Genomic DNA, 27,108 nt, shown 5'->3' with positions numbered 1-27,108 from the left:
ATCACAAATGACTTTTTCGGGCCCCTCTAGATATTGTTTACCCCTATATTTCACCGTTAGTTACAAAATTATTGGGCCCCCTCCAGGCTCGGGCCCGGGCCAGCAGGTGTCCCTCCCCCTCCCTGTGCACGCCCCTGGGAACAGGTGTCTTCGAGTATTTATGGAACATTGTACAAAGGAAAAACAAATCCGACGAGTTCAGAACCTCCTCTTTTTTTTTAAGCCTGCTAATTGATATAACCCTAATTTCAAATTGAACTGGCGGCATCGTGAAATAGTAAATCTAGAATATTGGTCAAACTTCAGAAATCATACACAGTTATAATGTATATTATTAAAGAATATAAATTAAATCGTGGGGGAGGCGTGTTCTGTATTCAATTCCTCCTCAATTGAACACTAAATATATTTAAAAATTGGAATATTAAATAAAGAATTTTATATTTTAGTGCCTAAATAAAGTTATTTATTAGTAAATAAAATATTAAGGTAATTGATTCAACTATTAAAGTAGCAAAATATATTTAGTTTACTGCTTTGCGACGCAGTAATAAATACATTAGTAACACCTACAATAAAGAATTACCATGCGGCGCAGCGTTGACAAAATTAATCATCCATGTGCCGCGAGAATTAAATGTCGTTCAAGAGAAAGCCAAAAGCTTTTAGGTGTGAAAATACACCGATCACAGCAACATCACGTGACCATGACGTATGAAATTTAATGTTTCTTGGATTTCTCCGAGACCCTTTATCAGATATAGACCAAATTACAGCTGGGGAACATCTGGGGACCATCTGGGAAATATACCCTTCCAAAACAAACAAAATAAATTTTCAAATCGGTTAAGTAGTGTTGGAATAATTCGAAAACACACATAAAAAGCCGCAATACGAAATCATAACCTCCTTTTTTGAAGTCGGTTAAAAAGAGGTCGTATCGTTGGATTGAAAGAGGCCGGTTGGTCAAATCGGAGAATCGCTTGTCATTTAAGTCGAAGCGATGCGCCGCACAGTGGAGTATTTGACTGAAAATCCTGGCCAAAAGTCCAAAATTAAAAATTTACCCGATTTTTATGAAAATTTATCCTATGATAGTTGACTAACTGATGCATCGATCGGCACCTGTTTTGGAAACTTGAGTCACATACAATTGCTCATAGCCTCGGTGAAAGATGAGATTTCTATAAGAATTTTCGCTTTTTTGTTACGTTTTAGCTCAATTATTACGTTTCAATGTAGATTTTTTTGTGGCTTTCTAAATGAATGGAATGGAACCAAACCAATTTAACGGTATAAAGAAATGTCAGGGCTTAGTGCTAATTATAAATCAAAGTAAATATTTTTATTTTCTTTTTGTGAAAAAAAATAAAGAAAACTTGGTACGTGAGATTTTTAAAGGCTTTTCGCCTTAATTTATAACTAGAGAAAGGTTTTTAAATGGGTGTCGGGCTTGGTCGGGCTGTTTTGAAAGTTGCATCGTATTTGGCAAAGTCTCTAGTGCTAATTTCAGCCAAAAAATCTTCCGCCTACAACTGCCCTTTTTTTAAATGATTTTTTTTAAAAAAAGGGCATAATCCGATCTTTTTGTGACAAGTCATGATTTTAAACTGAATTTACCTACAAAGATTTAATAAATTTGTAAAAAGCCATCATAAGTACTACTGAATGAAAATTAAGACATACAACAATAAAATTTCAGACACGAGTTTCAGGGTTACGAGAAACCGCTTCATCAATGTATAAAGTTGTAAGGTATAGAATGAGAATCATCCAACTAATTTCGAAAACGCTTACCTTTATGCATCGTTAAAGAGATTCATTGCACCCCTAAAACATGTGTTTGCGTTCAATTATGTTAATTTTCTCATGTACGTTAATGAATTAATAAATTAATTTTTTTTTCTTTGATCTCGCTAAGAAAATTTGCTCTTCCTTAAAATTGGAATAGATTTTAGATAAAATAAATAAATATTTATATTTTTTCAGATCATTGCTACAAATAATGTGCCGGGGGAGGGTCTTTTCCCCCTTATACGTAGCAAAAGAGGGAAAATACCTCCCCCCCCACACACACTTGGTAGTGTTAGGAGACAATTGTAACTGTCTCCTAACGCTAGCGAGCTATCCACATTTAAGACATTTTACCAACTCATTGTGAAATTGAAGTTACATAAAATTTTAGTTCCAAGTTTTTGTTCGTACAATTTTTAGCGGGACACATTAAGCTATGTAAAACTAAGGATCGACTGAAGGTACGAGTACAATATATACAATCCAAAGACAAAGAGCTTTTGAATATCCATTTTCGAGTGTTTTTACAGTTATAACATCCTAGTTCATTTATTTATTTTTGGTACAATAGAAAAAAGGTTCTTTGTGACCTCGAAACCCTTGTCTTCAATTCTTTTTGTGCATGATTAACTCAGGGTTTTAATGATTGAAACCAAACGAAAAGAATAAAATTGATTATTTTTTTGGTTTCAAATTGGTGTTTTGTACAGAATACTAGGATTTTTTTAACCGCTTTTTGCTTTTTTTCCCTCGAACAGTGCACTTAATTACATATCTTCAAAGGAAAACAGCCATTCGCATCGAACATGTTTACTTATCACTTGTCTAAGCATTATTGGCAAAGAGCCAACTGTGGAATCAATTTCGGATCGAGTGAAAATTATTGAAATTTTTTATTTCAACTCATTGAAAAAAAAAATTATTATAAATCAGTGAAACAACATAACATCACCTCACCCATTCTTCAGCGTTTACGCTGTAAATGAAGGTAAGGTGTTAACATTATTTCTTTAAACAGTTTCAGAGCCATAACATTATTAGAATATTGGATGCAGGAGTTTTAGTTTACATTGATTGAATAATTGAAATAAGTCGGAAAAGTGACCTCCCTTTGTAAATTCTTAGAAATTCGATTAATTGCGTTAGAACTTCAAACAAACCATATTCTTGAAGAAAATTATTTTTCCTATCTAGTGATGCATTGGGTTTTTTTCTACGTTTACTAGGATCGTTTTTACGATCGTAAACATGCAAAAGTCTAAACCGTGGATAAAATGTTAAATATTTCATTTTCTCATTCAAATTTAAAAAATCGAGTTTCAAATTGTTACATCAGGCCTTTCACACAACTTGTATACCACGTTTCATGCCTATATGTGGGATAGCTTCGCCGTACAGCGCACAAACGCACACAAGGGTGTCGCCTTCAGAAGAGTGAAAATTTCAAACTAGTTTTGGCCAGGATTTTCAGTCAAATACTTCACTGTGCGCCGATTCGAAGATGCTGGCAAGGATGGGTGAAAAATGACAGAGTTCAGAGTCAGGATGGTAGCGGTCGACCTACGGTCACAACAGATCGTGATGACAGAGTGATTGTCTGATCAGCTGTCACAGCGCTTTCTTCATCTCTATGAACCATCAGACGTTCAACCCAAACACCAGAGTCCATCATGACCATTTACAGACGGTTGGGACAACGAAATCTACGCTCGCACCGACCGTTACGTCACCTGACACTGACGCCTAAACACTGCCGAGCCAGATTACAGTGGTGCATGGCTCGATCAGGTTGGAATGGTATCGACTAGGGACGTATAGTCTTTAGCGACGAATCCCGTTTCCAACAGTGTCATGACGATCATCGAAGACGTGTTTGGAGACACCCAAAGCAGAGGGCGGATCTTGGTTTCACTTTTGCACGCCACACTAACTCTCAACAAGGCATTATGATCTGGGGTGCCATTTCCTTTGATAACTGAACCCCTTTGGTCATAATTAGAGGGACACTTACTGCATAGTGGTACGTCGACGACATCCTAAGACCTGTTTTGCTGCCGTTCCTTTTGGAGTACCCTCGGCTGGTTGCCTGCCAGATCGCCAGATTTCTCTTCCATCCAGCATATCTGGGATATGATGGGATGGCGGTTGCATCTGGCAAGGAATGTTGATGACCTCGTCCGACAATTGGAGCGAATTTGGCCGGAATTACCGTAGGACACCCTCCGGGAGCTTTATCGGTGTTTGCCACGCCACGCCGTGCTTCAGCTTGTATCCATGATAGAGGCGGGTCAATACCTTATTGAACTTGTTTTACTGTAACTCTGATATAAATTATTCAATTGTTCTAAGAATTCAGTCATTTACTATTCTGCGATCGTCTTCCTATCTACCAGCTTTCGTCTCAATCGGATCACTCCTTCTTGGTGCTTTGATTTTTTTGTTATAGAGTGTACATGTTGTGAACCAAAAATATACTAAAATAAAAATTATTATTAAAAAATTGTTGGCAAGTTTAAATAGATATATTTTTGATAATATTAAAAATCATTGTTAAATGAATTGTTCCTTAAAGTTTTTACTGTAAAAGGCGTATGACAGAAAAGTTACATTTTTTGAAGAATGACCCTCATTCCATTGACGGGTCCAGAAATGTTTCAAGGAGGGGGCGGTTGATTTTTCTACTTACCGCTGACTACGTATCGGATTTATACATACTTGGGGGCGGGGGGGGGGGACGCTGCCATAGTTTTTCTATCGAAAGCAACTAAAATATAGAGATTTATCAGCGAAGGAGGTCCCTGAAGCTATTTCTTTCCTTTTCCGTTGATAGAGGTATTCTGAAATTGCGATTAAGAACTTTAACTTCGGATGCATTCCATGGGTATGCTTCGAAACCTCTTCCTTCTAGCATCATAGAACGTAGTCTAAAACTGCTTTTTTGGAACTTCAATTCCGAAAAGCTTCCGGCAGAGAAATTTCAGTCGCATTTATTTCCTTATCGTAGTCAAAAGGGACCTACACTTGTGTTTTAGGACTTCAATTCGAAAAAATCGCAAGTACAAGGTTTCTCAAGGGAGGGGCGATTGCTCCTCCCTTGCATCCGTCCTTCATTCATTCTAATAATTTTAAAAAATTTGTTTGGCTTAGAGATTTTTCAAACCCGTGTATATATTATTAACAATTAAAATCGACTTTCTTTTTAAGAATGTTAATTCAATTCCTTTTTCTGACAAAAAATAAAGTAAAAAAGGTGACCCCTCTTTTTTTTCGTCTAATTGAATACTTTTATGTTTCAGTCTCAACACGAAATTAAAGTGTCACCAACTCCTTCTCTACCTCCGTTCATGTCTCCCGTTGACCTCGTTGACCTCAGCGTTGAGATATGTGGACTAAAGTTAGAGAATCCCTTTGGGCTCGCAAGTGCACCTCCCACCACGAGCAGCCCGATGATCAGACGTGCCTTTGAAGCCGGGTGGGCATTTGCACTCACCAAGACATTTTCCCTTGAAAAGGTGATCTGAAATAAACTTTTACATCTGGTAAACAAAAAGAAAAGAAAATAATTATACCAAATTTGAATTCTGAAATTTTGAATTCAAATTATGTTTTTTTTTTTTTTTTTTTTTTTTTTTTTGCAATCATGAGTTGCGACAGGATTAGACTCATTTGTTACCACCCTACTCAATTGTTTCTAGAAACGGCTCTTGTCCCCCCAAGCCTGCACCTCCTCTTGGGCGGTTACGTGTGTATAGTTGTGTATGGTATGTGTAGGCTTGTATGAGTTCGTAGACCTCTGTGTATGCACGTTGGCGTGTGTGTATACAAATACAAATACGACGACCGCCAAAAGCTCTTGGGCTAGTTAGGCTGGCCTAGTCAATTTATTAATCCTCAATGAAGATCTATGGCCCTCTTAAAGCAATCCACCCCCTTGCTCATTACCACCTCTTCCAGTGAGTTGTTCCAAGTGCCCACAACTCTACTAAAGTAGTTGTTTTTCCTTATTTCCGGGTTAACCTGATATTTGAATAGCTTAAAACAATGACCCCTCCTCCTGCTTTCGGTGCGAAAATTTAATCCTTTAACATCATTCATTTCGATAAATTTAAACAACTGAATCATGTCCCCTCTGATCCTCCTTTGCTCCAGGCTATGGCTATACATATTAAGTCTATTAAGTCTGGTATTATAACCTAAATCTGAAAGTCCCCTTACTAGTCTAGTTACCCTTCTTTGAACCCTTTCCAATGCACAAATATCTTTCCTCAGATAAGGCGGCCAAAACTGCACAGCATACTCCAAATGGGGTCTTACTGAACTCCTATATAAAGGCAGAAGAACCTTAGATTTGTTAGAAACAGATCTATTGATAAACCCAAGCATTCTGTTGTCTTTGTTACTAGCAATGCTGCACTGTTGACTAAACTTGAAGTCCTGATTTATTACATCATCCAAAATCGCAAAGAAGAAAGTACGTGTTTAAAGGCGCGTGTGTGTATGTGTGTGAGTGTGTATGTGTATGAGCGTGCGTGCGTGTAGGACATGGACGCCCCCGACCAGGAGAAGCGGATTGCTCAGGACCGGAGGAGCTGCGCCTGCAGAGAACGGTGGGGTTGAAAAAGGAACCAAACATCAAGAACGGTCAAGTGAAAACAATTAGCAATCGTGATTGCTCAAAAAGCTTGGCATTAATCGAATAGTGGAGAACTAGTTCAAAAGACGCAAAATTAGTTTTCAAAACGCTCCCACATCCCTCTAATAGCACAGTAACAAAGATGGGAACTTGATGTGAAAGTCACCTCATTGCGTGACGGTCACAAAGCGTCACTGTGAAATCAGCAGCAACTTACGAATGCCAGTCCATGACGTTGCAGTGACGTCTTCATAATACGTATTACTAAGTGATTTGATAAAAAGAGAAATTAACGGTTGCAAGTAAAGTCAAATGTTACAAAAGTAAAAAGAAATTCCATTTGGCATTGTACATAGTATCAGTTTCTAAATATTTAACTAATACATATTGCTGGTCATTTGTAAAAAGGAAAACAGGAAAAAATGCACGTCATTGTTTTTACTGAGTTTTCAATATTGACTAGAAAGACTAGGTTGGTAAAATACAATCTGTTACATAACTAGATCAAAAACTACTGTTATAAATTTCAATTTTAGGGAGGATGGCTGGGAACTGTTTGATCAAGTAATCAATTCCATCAGTGCAAGCAAATTTCAAACAACGGTTCCTAGAACCTGCACTTTTGCCCTTATTTAAATTTACTTACCAGAGTAACGTGATTTCAGCTTCTATGAGAGAACCTCCTGCATTGTTATGGCTATTGTAGGATCCATAAGCAAAGTAAAATTGCAGTCTCTGGATACCATAACAACTAGTTAATTTTATGCTTGTACTGTCAACTAAGCTCCTGATAAGGAACGTAACTTAAAGCTTAGTCCCACCAGTATTTGTAAGGAACAAACTAGTGCCATGATTTATGTAATTAGCTATTGGGCTAAAGAGAAGTTCTACAACATGTGATCTTGCAGTTTTAGATAATATGCTGAACATTAACCTAAATCCGGTAAGATTACTTTTCATGCCGCATTAAATTTTCTTCACCAGCTTGTTCTCACAAATTTTGACGGGTTTTAGTCCAAAAAAAAAAAAAGAAAGAAATTATGTTTATCAATTCAACTGTGAGAATGAAGCATTACGGTATTCTCAAGATGAATGTTTGAATGCCTTCAATGAATTATATTTCGAAAAAAAATTAATTACTTTTCATTTTCTCAAGGACATTGTGACCAACGTGTCTCCAAGAATCATTCGAGGAACTACATCAGGACATACTTATGGTCCAGGACAAGGGTCGTTCTTAAACATAGAGCTCATTAGTGAGAAAACCACTTCCTATTGGCTTCGGAGTATCACTGAACTGAAAAAAGACTTCCCAGGGAAGGTAGTGACATTCTTATAGAAACTAATAACGATCCCTTTTATATTAAGGTTTTTAAAATTAATAAATGTTGTAGCTATAAAATTGCTTTTAAATGTTAGCTTACGATCATAAACTTTAAAAGTTGTAGATTAAATGCATATTATTATTTCTTCCAAATTTAGTAATATTTAAAAAATATTGTTCTACTATCGTTTTAAGTCTGTATATAATTCTTGAGGAGGAAAATGTTCACTGAACTTGAAAAATTAAATTTCGCTTAACATTAACGAAATTGGTCTTAACACTAATACATGTATTTTTAGATCGTTATAGCCAGCATAATGTGTTCCTATAATGAAAACGATTGGATTCATCTTGCAAAACTAGCAGAGGTAAGAAAACTTTGTTTGAAAATCCAATCAAAGATAAAAGTATTTGTAAATCGATTGCATTTAATTTTGAATTCAGTTGTTATTTTAATAAGATCTCATAAAATTGTTTTAGGCTTCTGGCGCAGATGCCCTCGAATTAAATTTATCGTGTCCACATGGAATGGGCGAGAGAGGAATGGGATTGGCTTGTGGCCAGGTAAGAAATTCTTACCACGCTTAGTTAGATTCTGTAAATACAACGAATGCTTATAGTCGGAGCAAACCTAACCTGGCAGCTTCATTATACTGTGATTAAGATCTGTGCAGCCTTCACAATGCTTCCAGGTTATTTGTCCCAAGTATAGAATAATATAGATTTTTTTCTCCAAATTAAAAACGTTTACTTTTGAGTCAAAAAAAAAAATAATAATATAATTTGAATTTTAACCCTTAAATCTCGGAAGGATATGAATTCATAAAAATTTCCGAATTCTGATGTACAAATATCGTCGCTTCAGAGCAACAGTAGGATATCTTAGTGTTATTCCTGGGATTATATGTCTTAGTGATGCTTGAGGCAACGATATGTTTTAAGAGATGAACACAATTCAGATTGTCCGTGTGTTCCTTTCATGGAAATCAAAACGAAATGCTAGGAATAGAATGCAATTCAAAGTTAGAGAGCTCGAATACGAACTGTTGCTGATTAGATTTTAAGAGTCATTTGTTTTTAAACTGGACACTTTTGATGGTTGATGTCTTCAATTTTCGTAAAAATTTCAGGATGTGTTAGTGGTACTATGATAAGAAAAAGTAAAGTTTCTTTTTTAAAAAAACTTATTTGTTTGTCCTTGAGGATCTAGGATCTCCAAAATATAGTGCTCCAAAATGGGGGATCAGCTTTGTGAGAAGAATTGCCATGTTGTGTTCAAGGTTACAGAAAACTTTATTACACTGGGTATAATTTATACAAACAAAAAATATGTGACATGGCGTTTTCGAAGTAAAACAATCTAAAAATTGGTACACAAATTTTCTGCTTCACTTAGATCACGTCACTTGCCTAAAGTGCAGGACAATTTTACAGTTCCATTTTGTGGGTAGCCATGCAGTGCCTTAGCTAGACTACGGCACTATACAAGATAGTGCACTTGACTTGCATGGAAAGGCACTCCCAGTGGCACCGATTTATAACAACTATTGGGGGGGGGGTGCCCATAACGGGGGTCTTGCCAGGGGAAATTTTTCTAAGTTTGAGATAAAAAATAGTGAGTTTTAAAGTTTTTTAAGCCTTTTAGAGTCATATGATCAACATTAGAACCCCAAAAACTCGACTCTCGGTAAATCGACACTCTGAGAAACTCGACAAGCCAACCCATTTTTTGGCTTTGAAAAAAAAAAAAACATGCATGATATTTTCGTAAAAAGCTAATTTAATTTACAGTAATAATTATTCTTTTAGTCTATTACAGAGCAGTGAATATATAGCTCTGAAAAGAGAGAAATAATATTTAAATAAATCTAAACTAAACATTAAAAGAATAAAGCATAAAAGATTGCTGTCGCACTTTGATTACTATAGTGAAATAACTAATTTAAGCTTGCTTTGAATAAGGCTCAGAGTTCATTAAATAAAAATAATGTCTCAAAATTAATGCTTTAATAGAGTTAAAAAAGTTAATACAGATTACTTTATTAACTCTAATAATTGAAGAAAACTATCACGTTTTCCATTTCATATACAAATCAAACTCTGATATATTTTTTCCAGATCAGCAACACTTAGATGAGAGCGCCGCCGGCGACAGACTTGACCCGAAAGTTCGCGCACTAGAACAAATTGTATGAGTGCTCTCAGCAATGTAACACTATCATTATTCACACCACTCGTTTTCAATTAACCTGCTTACTACCGCAATAGTTATTTCTTTTAATTCCTTACTGAATGTATTTTACTATGTGTTGTGTCTTGAACCTGGCAACAACTATTTATTAATATTTTACCAAGCTGTGTTAAGTTGTGGTTGCCATGGTTTCCGTTTGAGTTCCATTCTTATTCGCAAAATGATAGATTATGTATCTGTAGTGTTCATGTGGTAGAATTGTAAAATAAATGTTTGTCGTGTGTGAATCGTATCCTTATAGTTATTGCTAAACACGACAAAAAGTTGGCGACGAAGATGATGGGATCTTCCAGCATTAATTTTGAGTCATTTGATGTTGCAGTGGAAGATTGGCCAAGTTACGTAGAACGACTTGAGTCTTACTTCTTAGTGAATGAGATTGAAGAGACTAAGAAGGTACCAGCCATTTTAAGTTTAATGGGTGCCACTACTTACAAATTATTGAAGAATTTGGCTACGCCAAAAACTCCTTCTGATCTGGAGTACGATGACATTGTAACATTATTAACTGAACATTTGAATCCAAAACCGTTGGAGATGACGGAACGCTTCAGATTTTACAAGCGTAATCAATTAGAAGGTGAGAATATTACTACATATTGCGCTGAATTACAAAAATTGTCGATGAACTGTAATTTTGGCGACAATTTAAGTACAATGCTAAGAGATAAATTAGTCATGGGTTTAAGGAATGAAAACATCCAGAAGAAGTTGTTGGCGCAAGATAATTTGACTTACGCCAAGGCGAAAGAAATTGCTTTCGCTATGGAATCGGCACAACGTGATGTGCATGAAATTCAAAATAAAATGGTATCTATTAATAAACTGTATAGTTCGGAAGATAAAGTTGCTAAAACTGTCTCGAATAAATTTAAAAAACCAGAATTTCAAAGAAAAGCAGCAAAATCATCTCGCAAATGTTATAGGTGTGACAGTACGCTTCATTTAGCCCATGAATGTAAACACAAAGACACGGAATGCCGAATTTGCCAAAAGAAAGGACATTTGGCGAAGGTCTGTCGCACAAAAAGAAATAAAACTGAAACTGTGAAACAAATTGAATCGTGTTCTGACAGTGCCCCTGTTCTTAATGTAAAATCTGCTACGCAAGCAAGAGATAAAATATATTTGGAAGTTTTTATTGAAGACCAAAAGTGTGACATTGAATTAGATACTGGAGCCGCAGTCACATGCATGAATGTAACTGATTTTAAGAAACTGTGTCCACTGGTAGTGATTAAACCGACGAATATGATACTCCGTAATTTTGACAACTCTGTGATCATACCCGCTGGAGAAGCACATGTCAAAGTTCGGTATAAGAATCAAAGTAGCAACAAGAAGATTTATTTAGTAAATGAAAAAGTGAGTGCAGTATTTGGAAGAGAATGGTTAAGAAGTTTCTCTCTTGACTGGAAAGAAATTAAGACTGTTTGTGCTTACAAATCCGACTCCCGTAGCAATAAACTACTAGAATTGTTACAAAAACATGAGAAAATATTTACTCCAGGGATAGGAAAATTGGAAAACTTTAGCTGTCGTCTACAAATGAAACCTGGTGTCAAGCCAGTATTTTTCAAGCCTCGACCGGTACCATTTGCTTTAAAGGAACGAATCGAAGCTGAACTCGTTAGATTAGTGTCAGAAGATATCATCGAACCAGTTAAATATAGTGATTGGGCAACTCCAATAGTACCTGTTGTAAAGCAAAACGGAAAATTGCGAATTTGTGGAGACTATAAAGTGACAATAAATCCTGGACTTAATATTGAGCAGTATCCCTTACCTAGGATCGAGGACATTTTTGCGAATTTGGCTGGCGGAGAGACTTTTACTAAAATAGATTTAACAGAGGCATATTTACAAATGATGGTTGATGAAAAGGATCGTCATTTACTTACTATAAATACACATAAAGGTTTATTCAGATACAAACGAATGAACTATGGAATCGCCTTAGCCCCTGCTGTTTGGCAACGTAGTATTGAACAAGTGTTATCCGGAATCCCAGGAGTGCATGTATTTCTGGATGATATCACCGTAACGGGCCGTAACGATCAAGAACATCTAAGCAGATTAGAACAAGTATTAGAAAGACTTTCTGAACATGGACTTAAAGTTAACAAGAGTAAAAGTGAATTTTTCAAAGATTCCGTAAACTTTTGTGGTCACAAAATCGACAAATTTGGACTGCACAAAACTCAAGAAAAAATTGAAGCAGTTTTGAAAGCGCCTGTTCCGAAGAACGTTTCTGAGTTAAAGAGTTTTCTAGGGTTAGTGAATTATTATGGAAAATTCATACCAAATTTATCCACTTGTGTTGCGCCACTAAATAAGCTACTTAAGAAAGGAACCAAATTTTGCTGGACCACAGAATTTCAGAATACTTTTCTGAAGCTAAAACAAGAAATATCATCAGAAAGACTATTATGCCATTACGATCCGAAGCTACCCATTGTACTGCAAACAGACGCATCACCAGTGGGAATTGGAGCTGTGTTGAGCCATATTACTGAAGACGGTTCGGAGAAGCCGATTATGTTTGCTTCGAGATCTTTGACAGCAACAGAGCGCAATTATTCTCAAATTGACAAGGAGGCCCTAAGTATTGTTTGGGCAGTAAAGAAATATTACCAGTACCTGTTTGGACGCCATTTTCACTTAGTCACTGATCACAAACCCCTAGTATCAATTTTTGCTCCAAATAAAAGTTTACCATGTCTTTCTGCTACAAGAATGGTTCACTATGCACTGTTTTTACAAGCTTTCAGTTATACTATTAGGTACCGAAACACTAAGGATCACGGAAACGCAGATGCTCTGTCAAGATTGCCATTGTCAACCGGGAAGGTAGAGCATATTACAGATGCAGATGCAGCTAACATTTTACAAGTTGAAGTGCTTCCAATTACGGCAAGTGAAATTGCTAAAGCGACCAAAGTTGACAGCAAACTGTTTGAACTTTATGAAAGTTTACGAACTGGAACTGAGCTGCCTTTACCCTGGAAAGGTAAAGAATCCGAATTTTCTTTGCAACAAGGATGCATTATGTATGGTCATCGAGTTTGCATTCCCCAGAAGTACCATAAAGCTGTCTTGGAGGAGCTCCATGTAGGACACCCTGGAATTGTTAAAATGAAAGCCCTCGCAAGAAGTTACTGCTATTGGCAGGGTATAGATTCGAGCATAACTAGTTTTGTCCAAAATTGTGCTGCTTGCGTGTCAACTAGAAATGACCCATCAAGAATCAAGCGACATCCGTGGGAATGGCCGAATGGTCCATGGCAAAGGATTCATGTCGACTTTGCTGGTCCATTTATGGGGAAAATGTTTCTAGTGGTTGTTGATGCATTTTCTAAATGGGTGGAGGTAATGCCAATGAAGAATATTACATCGAACTTAACAATTGAATACTTAAGAGTTCTATTTGCCCATTATGGACTTCCATTGACGGTTGTGAGCGATAATGGTCGAAGTTTTACAAGTTACGAATTTCGTCAATTCCTGAAAATGAATGGCATTAAGCATAGACCTTCTGCTCCTTATCATCCTGCTACGAATGGGCAAGCAGAAAAGTTAGTTCAAGGTTTTAAAGCATCATTGAAATCTAGTCAAAGCGATCCTGGAGATATTAATGTGAAACTCCAAAGATATTTGATGCAGTATCGAATAACCCCACACTCATTAACAGGTGAAACTCCAAGTTTTCTGTTTTTGAAACGATGTATTCGTACCAGGCTCGATATTTTGAAACCGAATGTAAGAGAACATGTGATGCAAAAGCAAAGCTCTCACTGCTTGACTGAAGAAATTACACGTGAGTTTCTCGAAGGGGAGAAAGTAGCCGTGAGGAATTATGCAGGACTACCTAAATGGAAGATAGGTACTGTGATCAACCGTGATGGATCTTTGAATTATAGCGTACAAGTCGGAAATGAAATATGGAAACGACATGTTGACCAGCTAAGGAAGTGTGGACAATCCTTGGAAACAACTGGATCAACACTTGAAAATTGTGTTCCTACAATTTCAGAAAGTACTGAGGAACCAGAGGCAATATCTGATTCAAGTGGGATAGAAAAGCCTGATCTTTCTATTCCTGCATCAGAACCCTCATCAACCCCGATACCTGTGCCTACACCTGAGCCTAGCATAGAAGTTCCTTCCCCGACTACTGTGCCATTGCGACGCTCGACCAGAATTAGAAAAGCACCTAAGAGATTTGGGTTGTAACGTTATATTTAGTCGCAGAGGGACTGTTGTGTCTTGAACCTGGCAACAACTATTTATTAATATTTTACCAAGCTGTGTTAAGTTGTGGTTGCCATGGTTTCCGTTTGAGTTCCATTCTTATTCGCAAAATGATAGATTATGTATCTGTAGTGTTCATGTGGTAGAATTGTAAAATAAATGTTTGTCGTGTGTGAATCGTATCCTTATAGTTATTGCTAAACACGACACTATGTAACTATTTTCAAACAAAGAAAGTAAAAAGTACCAACATATAATTTTGTGATTTTAGAAACCATAATATGACAAATAATGTTCTTAAGTTATTGGGGTAAAAATACCCAAAACAAACTATTGAGGGGACTCGGGCCCCCTCAAGCCCTATGGAGTCGGCGCCACTGGACCTGAACTTTTACTGTATTTAAAAAAATAAAAAACTGTTATTCAACGTGAAATACTTTAAGGTGCACAAAATGAATGAAACTAAGTTCTGAGCTTTTATGGATATCTTTTCGTTTTGACTTTTAATATGGAAGAGTCGCTCGTACTGATTGTCCTGCTACCGTTGACGTTTTGTAGTTGTTCAAGCATATCGAGAATAATTAAAAAAAAAATATCGGAAACTTTCTTTTTTTTCTCCATCTTCACAAACTTTAGATAAAGGTGACACTAAGGTGCCATCATATTTCATCAACTTCTATGTTTAGAATGAAAAAAAAATAAATGAAAGATGCTGAGTGGTTATTTGATCCACTAGACTAGTTTGGTGTGGGAACTTTGGCTGTTAGTGATACTTAAAGGAATATAATAACATTAATTAAATCAATATTTAGTAGCCAATAATGAAGCTGATACTTCCTTCCAAAAAAGTCCGAGTTGTGGACGAAAAATTCGCGTTAGCTCTAAAAGTTTTGGTTCGTGAAAAATTCGCGTTATAGCCATTTCGCGTAAGTCGAATCGCCTAGTAGCGGGAGTCGACTGTATTTAGCTCTTTTTTCTCACGACCCTAAACTTTGACCTCCACTCGAGGGCCAACAAGTCAAATTAAAGAGGAAAGAAGCTTCACTTTTTCTTATCACAATACTAGTAAAATATCCTGAAAGTTTCAGGAAAATTGAAGGTGTCAACTATCAGGCCCCCATTCACTTTGTCCAGCTTTAAAAAAATGACTCTTAACTACATATATAGTGGGCCCGGGAACATTGAGACTGGACCATGGGAAAGTGGATGAGAGGTGCCTGCTTGATCGGATATTTCACAATTATCGCGTCGATAGAGGTATTAATGTACACTGGCGATAACTTTTTTTTTTGGGAGACGTTCTTGTAGGCGGTTCTTAGACCCTTAGTCTTGATGGAACAGGTTCTGAAATTTGCGGAATATCTGAGTAGAATTGCTTATCACCCTTGCATGGATCTGTTTTGACAACTGGAAGTGGAAATTTTCAGAGAGCAATGTCGTTTGCCAAAAGGCTCATATTGTGTTAGAATGGTACAAAAAGCATAATGATGACTTCCAATTGATGTCCGGCTGGTCACCTCTATCGCTGAATCTTGGCATAAATTCCATAATTTGATCGAGTACATTTTTTTTATAGCAAAGCTAACCAGAGATCAAACATAAGCAGAATAGCATGTCAAATTATCTCGATTTGTGTGACCACTGCTTAAACATTTGGTGCACCCTAGTCAACTAGTCATTAGTGAGGAACTTGTGGAGTCCATGCAGGGGTGCCCCGAACTTAAATTATTAGGAGGACGGAACTTCTGAATTTGTCAAACGATAAAATGTGGGTATGCTCACGTAGGCACCTCTAACCACAAGGGACATTCGTGCTTTTTAAAATTGCAGCACTGCAATTATGGCTCCCAATTTGCCGAATCTACAGACAAAGTTTTCCGAATTAGGTAAATTTTTGGAAGGTCACAGTAACCTCCCATCTGGGTGCCCCTGAATCCATGTCAAGGAGAATTTAAAATTGACGCAACACGTTATTAAGTAGGTGTTCATAATGTATTGGCTCTTTCAGTGTATTTCGTTTATAGTTAATATTACGCTGAATATCGGTTTACGAGGGGAGGGGGGGGGGTGCTCTCAATGAAGATTTTTGTTTGATCAACAAAGAAGTGTGAGAGAACGTTTCTTAAATTGCGAAATTAGGATGATATTTGAGGTTATAGCATTGAACTCAAGGCTGTAAGCAGAAAACCAATAATTTAAACCATTTGTTTATTGGAGTGGAGAGAGAAATATGGCTTTGAGTACATCTGCACTTTAAAAAATTTTGAGCAAATTACAAGTGAAATGACTGGATCAAATAAACTTTAATTATATATAGAAAAGAAATAACTTCAATTCTTATTATAGGATCCAAAGCTAGTGGAAGGAATTTGCAAGTGGGTGAGAAGTACTGTTAAAATTCCATTCTTTGCCAAGTTGACTCCAAACGTGACTGATATAGTTGCAATTGCTACTGCTGCGTACAAAGGTAAGTTATCCCTTTCAGGGGCGCGTCATTAATTTTTGAGGAATCTTAAGAAAAACACCACAAGTGGGTTTATTTGATCATCTAGACATAGATTTTTCAGTTAATTTTTTTTTTTTTTAGAATTTTTTTCGCTGGGGTGGTGTCCCCATTTGTTCGCACCACCCACCTGGGGAAGGACAAAAACATGTTTATGCATGTAAAAATGAATTTGAATCTTTTCGAACAATATGATTGACTACCTCAGGTAAAATGAAGAAAAATGATTCACTCTTTCAGCGCTAATTAAAATTTTTAAAATCTGAAAAAAATTCCAATTTTTGGGGTAAACGAAAAATTGAAAATTTGATGATTTGAACAAGAAATTGCGCCTACGAAAAAATATTTTTTGTTATTCTGCCATCTAATGCTGTTAATTGAACTTAAAAGATGAGGACTCAAGCTATTTTGATTCAAAAAATTCGGAAAAAACAGAGAAAAAAATGTATAAATTAGTGGTTTCACAGCGCGACCACTGCCACTGAAAGGGTTATAATAATTTACAACTTCGGAGCACTTGCTTTTGAAGTATTTAAAGCGTGTTTTCACTTATTTTCCAAGAAACAACTTGATTTCCTTAAAGTAAAATTTCTGAAACATATAAATGTAATGGGGCCGTGGTAGCCCGATCGGTAGAGTGTCGAATTCGGGACCGGAGGGTCCTGAGTTCGAACCTCGATGGTCGAAGACCCACCGTCGTCATTAAAGGGGACTGGGCGACGTTAAATATGCTCGTGGTCTCAATGTCCTCCAACTGAAACGATACCTCTGGGGGTGCTAGCACCAGGTAGCTATTAACTCCTGGACTAGTTCTAAATTCTCATTAACTGTTCGATACGGTGATGGTGCTGCCATCAATCGGTATATAAAATAATGGAGGCATGGCACTTAGTATGCAGTCCTCGACATAAATACAGTTGTAGTCAGTTGTGACTCTGAATAGGAATAGGAATAGGAATAAATGTAAGATCACGAGCTAAATTCTAGTAGAGCACGTTCCCCTTTCATATCAGCTTTTGGTCCACCACGAGAGGTTTTATATAAGAGAAGTTTCCTGCGAGAGAAACAAAACAGCACATATTAGTTTGTTGAAGATGTGTATTTTTTTTTCCTTGAATTTTTGTCCTTGAACCTTGAATTATTTTGTGCATTCAAAAAGCTATATGTCGCAATGGACTGAACTTCTGATTGTTGCTTTCAGATGAGAAAATAAGCGAGGACTTAAAAAAGCTGAAAAAATCTCAAACTACTTTCATAGCTCCTTAATTATTTTGAGTAATTTAAATCAAAAAGTAATAAAAGACTAAAACATTTTGATTTGCATTATTTTATGCATTGTAAGCAAGTTTATGTATTTTAAACGTATTTTTAGACTTTGTACACTCGTATCTTCATAATACACTGGTGCTATTGGAGCACTAATTGTAATCTATCGTAATATTACTAATCACGCATATATCACGTTTTATCCATTGAAGCTCATAAACATAATAACTCTCTCTCTTGTCCTTAGATATCAGCAGTTTGAGGATTGCTGAATCAGTCGACCTATTATATTATATTTCTATGTATGCGAATAGCGGGTGCTGGCTCAATGAAATAGCCTCTCTGGATTATGGACCCGGTTAGCATCACGGGGTCTGCTGGCAAAAGACATAAAATTAGTTTTAAATATTTTTGCTGTAATAAGCGAATACATTCGATCGTTTATTCGCTTTCACTAATGACTTTTGCTAACTTATCCTCACACGAACGTTTTAGTGTTTTTCTAAACACAACTATGCACTTATATGTGCGATATATTTTTTTTTTTTTTTTTTTACAAAGGTGGCGCTGACGGTGTGACGGTGACCAACACTGTTTCGGGCCTCATGGGACTTAAAAGTGACGCAACACCCTGGCCTGCCATAGGAAAAGCCAGGAGGACGACTTATGGTGGGGTTTCCGGAAACGCCATACGACCCATCGCATTGCGGGCCGTTTCGGCCATCGCCAGAGCTCTTCCAGGGTTCCCAATTCTAGCTACGGGTGGTATCGATTCTGCTGAAGCAGGGTTACAGTTTCTGCAGGCGGGTGCAACTGTACTACAGGTTCGTTCTTGGGTTTGAAACAACCATTTTAATTCTTCATAGTTTTATATTATTGCCAACGTCAACTTTGTCATTGCCTGTGCACAAGTGGCTCAACCAAGATTTTCCCCAAGCGAAGGGTTGGTCGTGGCCTCCCAATTCCTTAGATTGCCAAATTTAGTTTCTGCCTAGTATAGAGGTTCATCATGTGACACCAGAAACTTCTGGACTGTTTTTCCCTCTTATACTTCCCTTTTAACACATTTTTTATCTTTCAAAATTGCCAACTATTAATATAGAAACCACTTTATGTGCTTTAATTGTAAATGAAATTGTTAAGAGAGTTATTTAAATCAATTTCATAAAAAAAAGATTATTCTTCTCATATTGAATCAAGGTGGTGGTGGTTGAAGAAATAGCAAGTGCACGCGTTTAATTGAAAACTTCAGAAAGTGCAATGTGTCAAGTCATCGCCTCTTTTCAAAATGGAATCTTTCGCGAATGCTATGCGCAACTTCTGAGAAAGGACAGTTAATGTTGATATTAATAAGTATTAAAATCATCAGAATATAACGTGATTCATAAAGAAGAACATCAGGCGACAAAGTTAAAAGCCAGTTCCTTCAACGAATTTTCTAAATATGTTATTTTTCCATGATTTAATACTTCTTGGTAGATACAAAACGATTCGGGTTGCATCCAGCTCATTCAGAAAGAGCCATGTTTATCCGAAAATAGCAATGACAATTTCGTCAAGTATCATTCATTTTAATTCCGTATTTACAAATCATTTTCCCTTTTCAAAAAAATACACTCTTCACAATTTTAATTTCTCAAAAAAAAAAAAAAAAACGTGCAAACGTGCTATTGCTTTGTATGCTTAAGCAGCTTTCTGTTTTCAGATTAATGCTGGTAAAGTAAGGAAATTACTGGTGATGTTTATGTGATATATTTAGCAGACGATATGTTTTACGTATAAAGCATCATTTCTCATATCGGTTAGGTTTGCAGTGCAGTCCAAAACCAGGATTTCACAGTAATTGATGACTACGTGACCGGACTCAAAATGTTGCTCTACATCCAAAGCTTACCGGATCTGGATGAATGGAATGGACAGAGTCCTCCAACTCCCAGGCATCAAAAAGGAAAACCAGTGGCAGTATTGGAGCACATCGTTAATATGGTTTGTAGCCATCCAGGGGCCATGTACTGGTATGGTAAACAACTCTATCGGTTCACAAATCAATGAGCAATCCGAGAATGGGAAAGGATTGCGCATTGATTTATTTTTGAGTCACAATTTCTCCTTTCTAAAAATTTTCAAACTAATGATCAAGATGGGGGGGGGGGGGGTTCTAGTCTCCAGTGGTGAATTGAAGACAATTTATAATTACGGCTTTTTTCTAAACCAAAACAAAAATTAATAAACAGTAGAAAAGCTTTTGACTCGTCATTTAAACATAAAAAAATGTCATTTTGAGTAAGGTTTTTATCACAAATGAATGACAATTAAATGACATTAATATTAATTGTGCAATGAAGTGTTAATTATGAGAACAAGAAAGAATTTCCTTTTTTAGATGATTGTGTTCTGAGAAATTAAAATTCTTATCAATTTGCATTAATAATTTTACTTATCCATAACGCATTTCCCGTGTAATTAGAGCAGGATCTGGGAAGGGGGTGGGAAGAAGCCTGCCACGGACATCACTTCTAGGGGCGGGAAATTCACTCTACTTCAGCGGTTTTTTCGATGAAACTCTATATGAAAACTTGAAAAAAGTAATAAGGGTAAATGCGGCAATTTCAAGATTTGTTCCTTCTTGTTAAAATCGTTGATCCATTAATGCTTGTTATGTCGACATTTAAGATCTACGATTTTCTAATGTAATTTTTCGACTTTTAAACGGGCACGATTGCCCAAATGCCCATTTATTTAAAATTGGTCTCAAGGACTAACCAGCTTGCAGTTTATGCAATTTTGGGCTTATAATGCTCACGTTTGGACACCGAAAATATTGGGAAGCCAGAAGGCGAATAACTTAAGTGTTAATGCCCGGCATTTGTATAAATAAATACATAAATGTCGACATTTACCAGATTTTGAACCTTCAGAGTAACTATGTTATCAAGAGTAGAAAACTTATTTCATGCCCTTGTCTGGAAAAATTCGCAGTTCTATTTTATTTTATTTTCTTTTTAAGTCAAATATACCTAAAAATCTTAAGTGACGCACAGCTAACTTGTGTGACTCAAAGTTAACCTTAATGACTGTAATGCAATTTTAAATGATTTCTTCATTGAAGATTAAGAATTAGTTTACTTTTGTTTTTTTTTTTTCTTTAGCAGCTTGAAATCTATCACACATTAGTGTGCAAAACTAAGAGAGTTTTCATTTGGTCAATTATCTCCAGAACCACTGGGCGAATTTAATGAAATCTAGTACGTATATATATATATATTGATGACAAAACAAATAATTATCCAATATTTAAAATATTTAGGGCTTGACCATGAACAACATTCGTTGGAGTCGGAAGTTATGAAACAGCGGTTGAAAAATTTAACAAAATAGTAGGAGTTATGGCCCCTCTAGTAGATATACAGACTTTGCAGAGTGATTTCATATTTGAAATGAAGTGGTTAATAAGTTTCGGAGGCAATGAGTCCCACTCATCCTATAGCGTTGATCTCAAGCCATATGTGATATTCGGAGGGGCGTTGCGAGTCGCTATTGCCCTCTCGAAACGCAGGGCTGGATTACTAAATAGGCAAAGTAGGCAGTAGCCTAGGGGTCCCGAGGTTCTGAGGGGCCCCGAAGAAATATTTTAGTTTAAAATACGTTAAAAAAAGTTAAATTTTCCTCAAAAAAGGCCCCCCCCCCCCTTCCCTGTTTTTATGCAATAAAAGTATATGCGTGTGCACGTTTGTGAGTGAAAAATTTAGACACTGCAGATCCCCCCCCCCATACCTCTCCCCCCGTTTTTGACCTTGCCATGTCTCCAGGGGGCCCCATCACTTCTAATGCCTATAGGCTTCCGAATCCTTAATCCGGCCTTGCTCGAAAGAGTTTCAGACATGCTCCAAGTGTTGAAGTCTGGAGATCTGCTTTGCTAATCCATCTCGTTAATACCCTCCCCTTCCAGAAATTCGTCGACCGAAAGAACTCTATCTTGCCTAACGTTTTAGTCCATTAGAATGAACTCAGGGTCAGCAGCAACCCTTAAAAGGCAAACATGGGGATCCAAGACTTCATTCCTATAACTCACAGCTGTCAGCCTCTGTTAAGGACTGAAGGGTTGTGCGCGGGCTTCCAACATAATGCCTACCAAGATCATCAAACCTCTGACGCCATAGTGGTCGATTTAGTGGACATCAAAAGGCAGATGGTAGCGGGTCCCTGTTGTCCATACGAACGTAAGACAAAAATCGGCGGTTAAGCTAAACCGTTACTCGTCAATGAAGATAACGGTGGTCCACTGGTTCATAATCCAATCTCTATGCTCTCTGCACCATGCTAAACGGGCTCTATTGTGCGTAGCAGTGAGCGAGAAGCAAAGAGCAAGTCTTCATGTACAAAACAAACCTCTCTCATGAAGTTTTCTGGAAACAGTCGACTTCGAAACTTCGGTCGCTATGGCCGCATACATGTCACGAAAAAGCTAAGAAGCTGTTGCGTTCCTGTTAAAACTTATTATAATGGCCTTTCCCAGGCCTGCTGTCGATGGATCCTGTATTATGGAACTGTACAGGATCCTGTATGGAACTCCATAAGTTTCTATCGACGCTGGCTCCACCTTGACAGGTCCTGCTTCTAGCTTTCCCATAATTCACCACTTAATTCTATTTTCCGAACGTTGGTGGTTACTCGTTTTTACTGTTAGAGTTTGAAAAATACTGATTGATGCTGAAAAACACCAAGAAATTTGCCGAGGTGGGTTAACGAACGAGATGCATCGTTTGCTGTTGGCACTTATGAAGCCTATAACACCGCTGACTCCGCCCACACACACGTGTGCGTTGATGTATTTGATGTACGAGATTTGCATCTTTGTCTCAAAGCAACTTTTTTTATTTCGTTCGTTTCTTTACATAAGATTCGACAATATGCAAATCCCTGAGTTTTAAACACTAATGCATTACTATTATAGAATCAGTTATTTTCTAGAGGAAAAAAAATAGGTTTTTCCGATTATGTTTAAGTCCATTTTGTATGTACTTAATATATTCGTCAATCTTCTGGTGTTTTTTTTTTTTTTCTTTTCTTTCTTTCTTTCTTTTTTTTTTTTTTTTTCATTTTTCAATTTATATTGAAAATTTTATTTGGATGATTGCACATTTTTGGTTTTTTTTTTATTCTGAGAACTATCTTTTACTTATAACGTAAATTGACATATCACCGTGCCCAATTTCGTCGTCCTCCTAAGTTTTATTTATTTACGTTTTGTCCTAAAGCTAAGTTTATCTGACACTATGTGTCACCTCCGGTGATATTTTTTGTTGATTGCGATCAAGAATACTATTTATTTGTGAAAGTTTCATGAATCTAGGTGGCTGACTTAACGTTTTGGGAGTACTTATTCTGTTTTTTTTTTTGAAAACGTAAGTTATTGTAATACTATTTTCTTTTCTTTTTATTCATTAAAATGAGTTTTTTTTTATTTGTATTTGACATATTTGTTTGGGGTAAGCTATAAGCTGAATGATCTGAATACACAGTTGAGTGGTAATGGTACAAATAAATGATTACATTTTAAAACAAAGCGAACAATAAAAAGAGGTAGAAATTAGTATTTTGTGTGTCCATCATGCGCCGCAATAAGAGCTGCTACACGACTCGGCATGGAGTGAAACAAAGTTTGAATATCTGCCTGCGGAAAGTTTATTCCAAATTGTTTGTTTGCGCAACCAAAGTTCGTCTGTCGAAGCAGTAGGACGAGGATCACGAGCGAGACGCCGCCTAACGAAATCCCACACATGTTCAATCCGTGACATATCCGGATATTTTGCAGGCCAAGGAAGCAGTTGTACCTGCTGCGAATCAGGGTAGGATTTGACAGTCCTGGCGACATGTGGATGGGCATTATCCTGCTGGAATACAGCCCCTGGCAATCCTTGCAAGAAAGGAATAGCTTGGGGCTGTAAAATTTCGTTTATGTATCGGGTACTGTTCAAATTGCCCACAATGGACAACAACAGCATTTTTTGTTTTTAATTTTAATACAATCAGAATGACCTAAAATTGTCAGAATACATTTTTTGTCTCATCTCAGAGCGATAGTTTAAAAATTATTTACAACTAAAAATAGATTAGTTTCGTTTTCCGCTAAAACGGGGAGTCACGTGACTCTCCGAGAAGTGACGTGTATGTGCCTTTCGCTTCGCATTTGCTTAACGTCTTTCTTCGATGTCCGTGTGCTTTAGTAGGGTGCTTTAGGCATTTCTGTGTTTAGTTCGGGTATTTATTTAGGTAATTTTTGTATTTATTTTTCTGCCGGAAATATGGTTTTTTGTGATCGTTACATGGTTGAATGTTATCAGTTTCCAAACCACATCTTAACTTCAAAAAAAAAAAAAAACATCTACCGCATTTTCAGAAGGAACTGTTTCATTATTTCCCTGCGCTTGCTTGCGCTATTGTTCAATTTTTCGAGAATTCTCCCAATTTACCCTTGGGAAGCAAAAAATATACAGATTTAAGGGGAATGACACTTTCCAGGAATTTTGAAAGATCGCACACCTGCAGGTGGTCAATGGTCACTTGAGACATTTGTTTTAGATGAACAGAAGGCATCACATAAACATGAGTCTAAGTAAATTGAATGAATTGACTAAGAATTGATGTAAAAATATCCTTGAATCCTAAACATTTCCTTGAATCATTATAGTCAAGGAATTGATCTTGCTTTGAAAGCATATTATGCAAGCAGAAATTCAATTAATATCATGCATCAAATATACAAGTTATTTCAAGAGTTATGAAAAGTGATTTCCCAACTAACTTTTTTCTTCTTTTTATGCTCAAAAATACGAAAGAACTTCGCTCTTTTAGTAACAAAAAAACAAAAAAAAAAACCATTGCTCAAACATTGATTTATATGAAAAATTATTTTTATAGTTTATATGTCCTCTTTTCCATTAAGGTTACTTATTTTTCGAAGTTCTCACAACTTTAACATTAACTTTTTAAGCCCTTTCTTACATTTTTATAAACATTAATTTGTGTCCCCCATTTTTTTTGTACTAATTTTAAGATCCGAAAACAATGTGCAGAACTTTTTTTTTTTGGGGGGGGGGGGAATTATAATACCTTAAAACTACTCAAGCTTAAAGTTATATTTTCATTCAATTTTAGTTTTTCTTTAAAATTATTATCATTAGTATTATTTTAAAATTGATATTTCCAACAAATGCTCTTAGGGTAAATTAGAATAGAAAAAAAACTATTCAAATTTTTTGTAAGCTTGGAAACACCCAACTTGTAAAAACACCAAAATATATACTATTCATTCAAAACACATATTTTTGCAAAAACATTTTTAAAATGAAACAGTATTGTACTTATGTTTGTACTTATATCCTTTGTCCACAATCTGTAGCTTTTTTTTTTTTTTTTTTTGAAGAAGTTGAGTATTTTAAAAAGAAATTGATTGAAAGATTAGTATTGATTGAAATATCACATTTTGGATCAAACAATATCTCAGATATTCTATAATGTACTTTTTCTATAAATAATTATATTTTTTTTCGCGTACATGTTTTTGGCATTAAAATAACGTGTTTCGTTTTTCTTAATTTGCTTACAATTGTTTTTTTTTTTTTTTTGGGGGGGGGGTAGCAGCAATACTGAAATTGATTTTGCAGTTAATCAGTGATATAAATTATCAATTTTAACTTTTAAAAACATTTAACTGAATTGAAAGAAAAGATTAAAATCGCATGCGCGCTGTATTGCATCCTCCTTTGGTCAGTCAAACCACGAACTTATTAACTCTACAACTCATCCACTTCTATTTTCACATTTGTAGTAACTATCCTGACTTATTAAACACTAACTTAAAAAAATAAACCGAAAAAATCGCACCTCTGATCTTCCATATACATCTCTGATTTCAGCTGGGGTAAAAAAAAAAAATGCTGGTGTGTAACGTTTTATTTTCTGCAAATTACAGATGTCAGATTTGGTCCTTGTTTCATTGCACAATAATTTTTGAAAATCAAAAATGTGTTCAAAATATTAAAGGTACAGAACAGAGTACAGAATAAATAAATTTAGAGGAGCATCAGCGTTAAACTCCTATTGAAAAACGTATTGCGAGGCGAAAGGGGCGTGGTGTACTGTTGCACAAACGACGTCAGGCCAATCAGGGGTCGTTTCTTCTCGCGGAGCTTTTAGGACAATTACAATGTTTAATAAGTAATTAATGAATTTTTTGTGCGGAAAAAGAATTGGATTTTCGGGTTCAGGAGATTGATAAGTTAGCATAAAAATTAGGAAATTTACGATATGCTGTTGTTGTCCATGAGTAGCACTTGTGATCGTCCATGACATGCTACGGCACCCCAGACCATAACTCTGGGTGTTGGCCCACTGTAGCTTTCGATAATGCACTCCGGAATGTGCCGTTCACCGGCATAGCGCCAGACACGAATTCAGCCATCGTGGTGCCACAAATTGAAGCGGGATTCGTCAGAAAAGACGACCTGCTGCCAATCAGCATGCCGGCTCCTATGCACATTGGCCCATTGTAGCCGCAGGCGGCGATGGTTTTGCGTAAGAAGAATCCTGTATAAAGGAATCCTTGCGTGCAGCCAACGCTGCAGCAGACGTCTCTGAATTGATGAAGCACACAATGAAACGCCTGTAGCTGTTGACCACTATGCTGCCAATTGTCTAGAAGAAGCTGTGCGGTCCGTCAGCGCCATACGCACAAGGTGTCTGCCACCGCGAGCTGACGCCACATTTCGGGGTCCACTCCCGGATTTCCAAGCTGTCCGAACCTCGTCCGTTCACTTCTTCTAAACACGCATGATTGTGCTGCTGTTACGCTGCACACGAGCGGCTACTTCACGATAAGACAATCCAGCTTCACGATGGCTGACGATTCTGCCCCGTTCAAACTCTGAAATTTGCTCAAATTTCGCTTTCTTTCGTCGAAGAGGCATAGTACAGATTCAGTTAACGTTTACTCTAGCATATAACCACCCATAATCATACACGCCTCGCTACAGCCGTCTATTTATATTCGGTTCGTTCCGCCGTTCAGAGGGCGCTGCTCAGGA

The 27,108-nt window shown here is 36.7% G+C and overlaps 1 protein-coding gene across 1 annotated transcript in view; it reads left to right on the top strand.

The window, feature by feature from the left end:
- Positions 1-27,108, top strand: part of LOC129216977 (dihydropyrimidine dehydrogenase [NADP(+)]-like) — an 83,280-nt gene that overhangs the window by 49,569 nt on the left and 6,603 nt on the right. The window contains exons 13-19 of the mRNA XM_054851239.1: positions 5,091-5,306; positions 7,584-7,748; positions 8,051-8,119; positions 8,232-8,315; positions 16,600-16,720; positions 18,584-18,846; positions 19,829-20,008. Of these exons, the coding sequence (XP_054707214.1) occupies positions 5,091-5,306; positions 7,584-7,748; positions 8,051-8,119; positions 8,232-8,315; positions 16,600-16,720; positions 18,584-18,846; positions 19,829-20,008 (1,098 nt within the window). The remainder of the gene's footprint in view (positions 1-5,090; positions 5,307-7,583; positions 7,749-8,050; positions 8,120-8,231; positions 8,316-16,599; positions 16,721-18,583; positions 18,847-19,828; positions 20,009-27,108) is intronic.

Source organism: Uloborus diversus, chromosome 1 (genome assembly GCF_026930045.1).
Source record: "Uloborus diversus isolate 005 chromosome 1, Udiv.v.3.1, whole genome shotgun sequence".
NCBI lineage: Eukaryota > Metazoa > Arthropoda > Arachnida > Araneae > Uloboridae > Uloborus > Uloborus diversus.
This window is presented reverse-complemented; position numbering and strand designations above follow the sequence as displayed.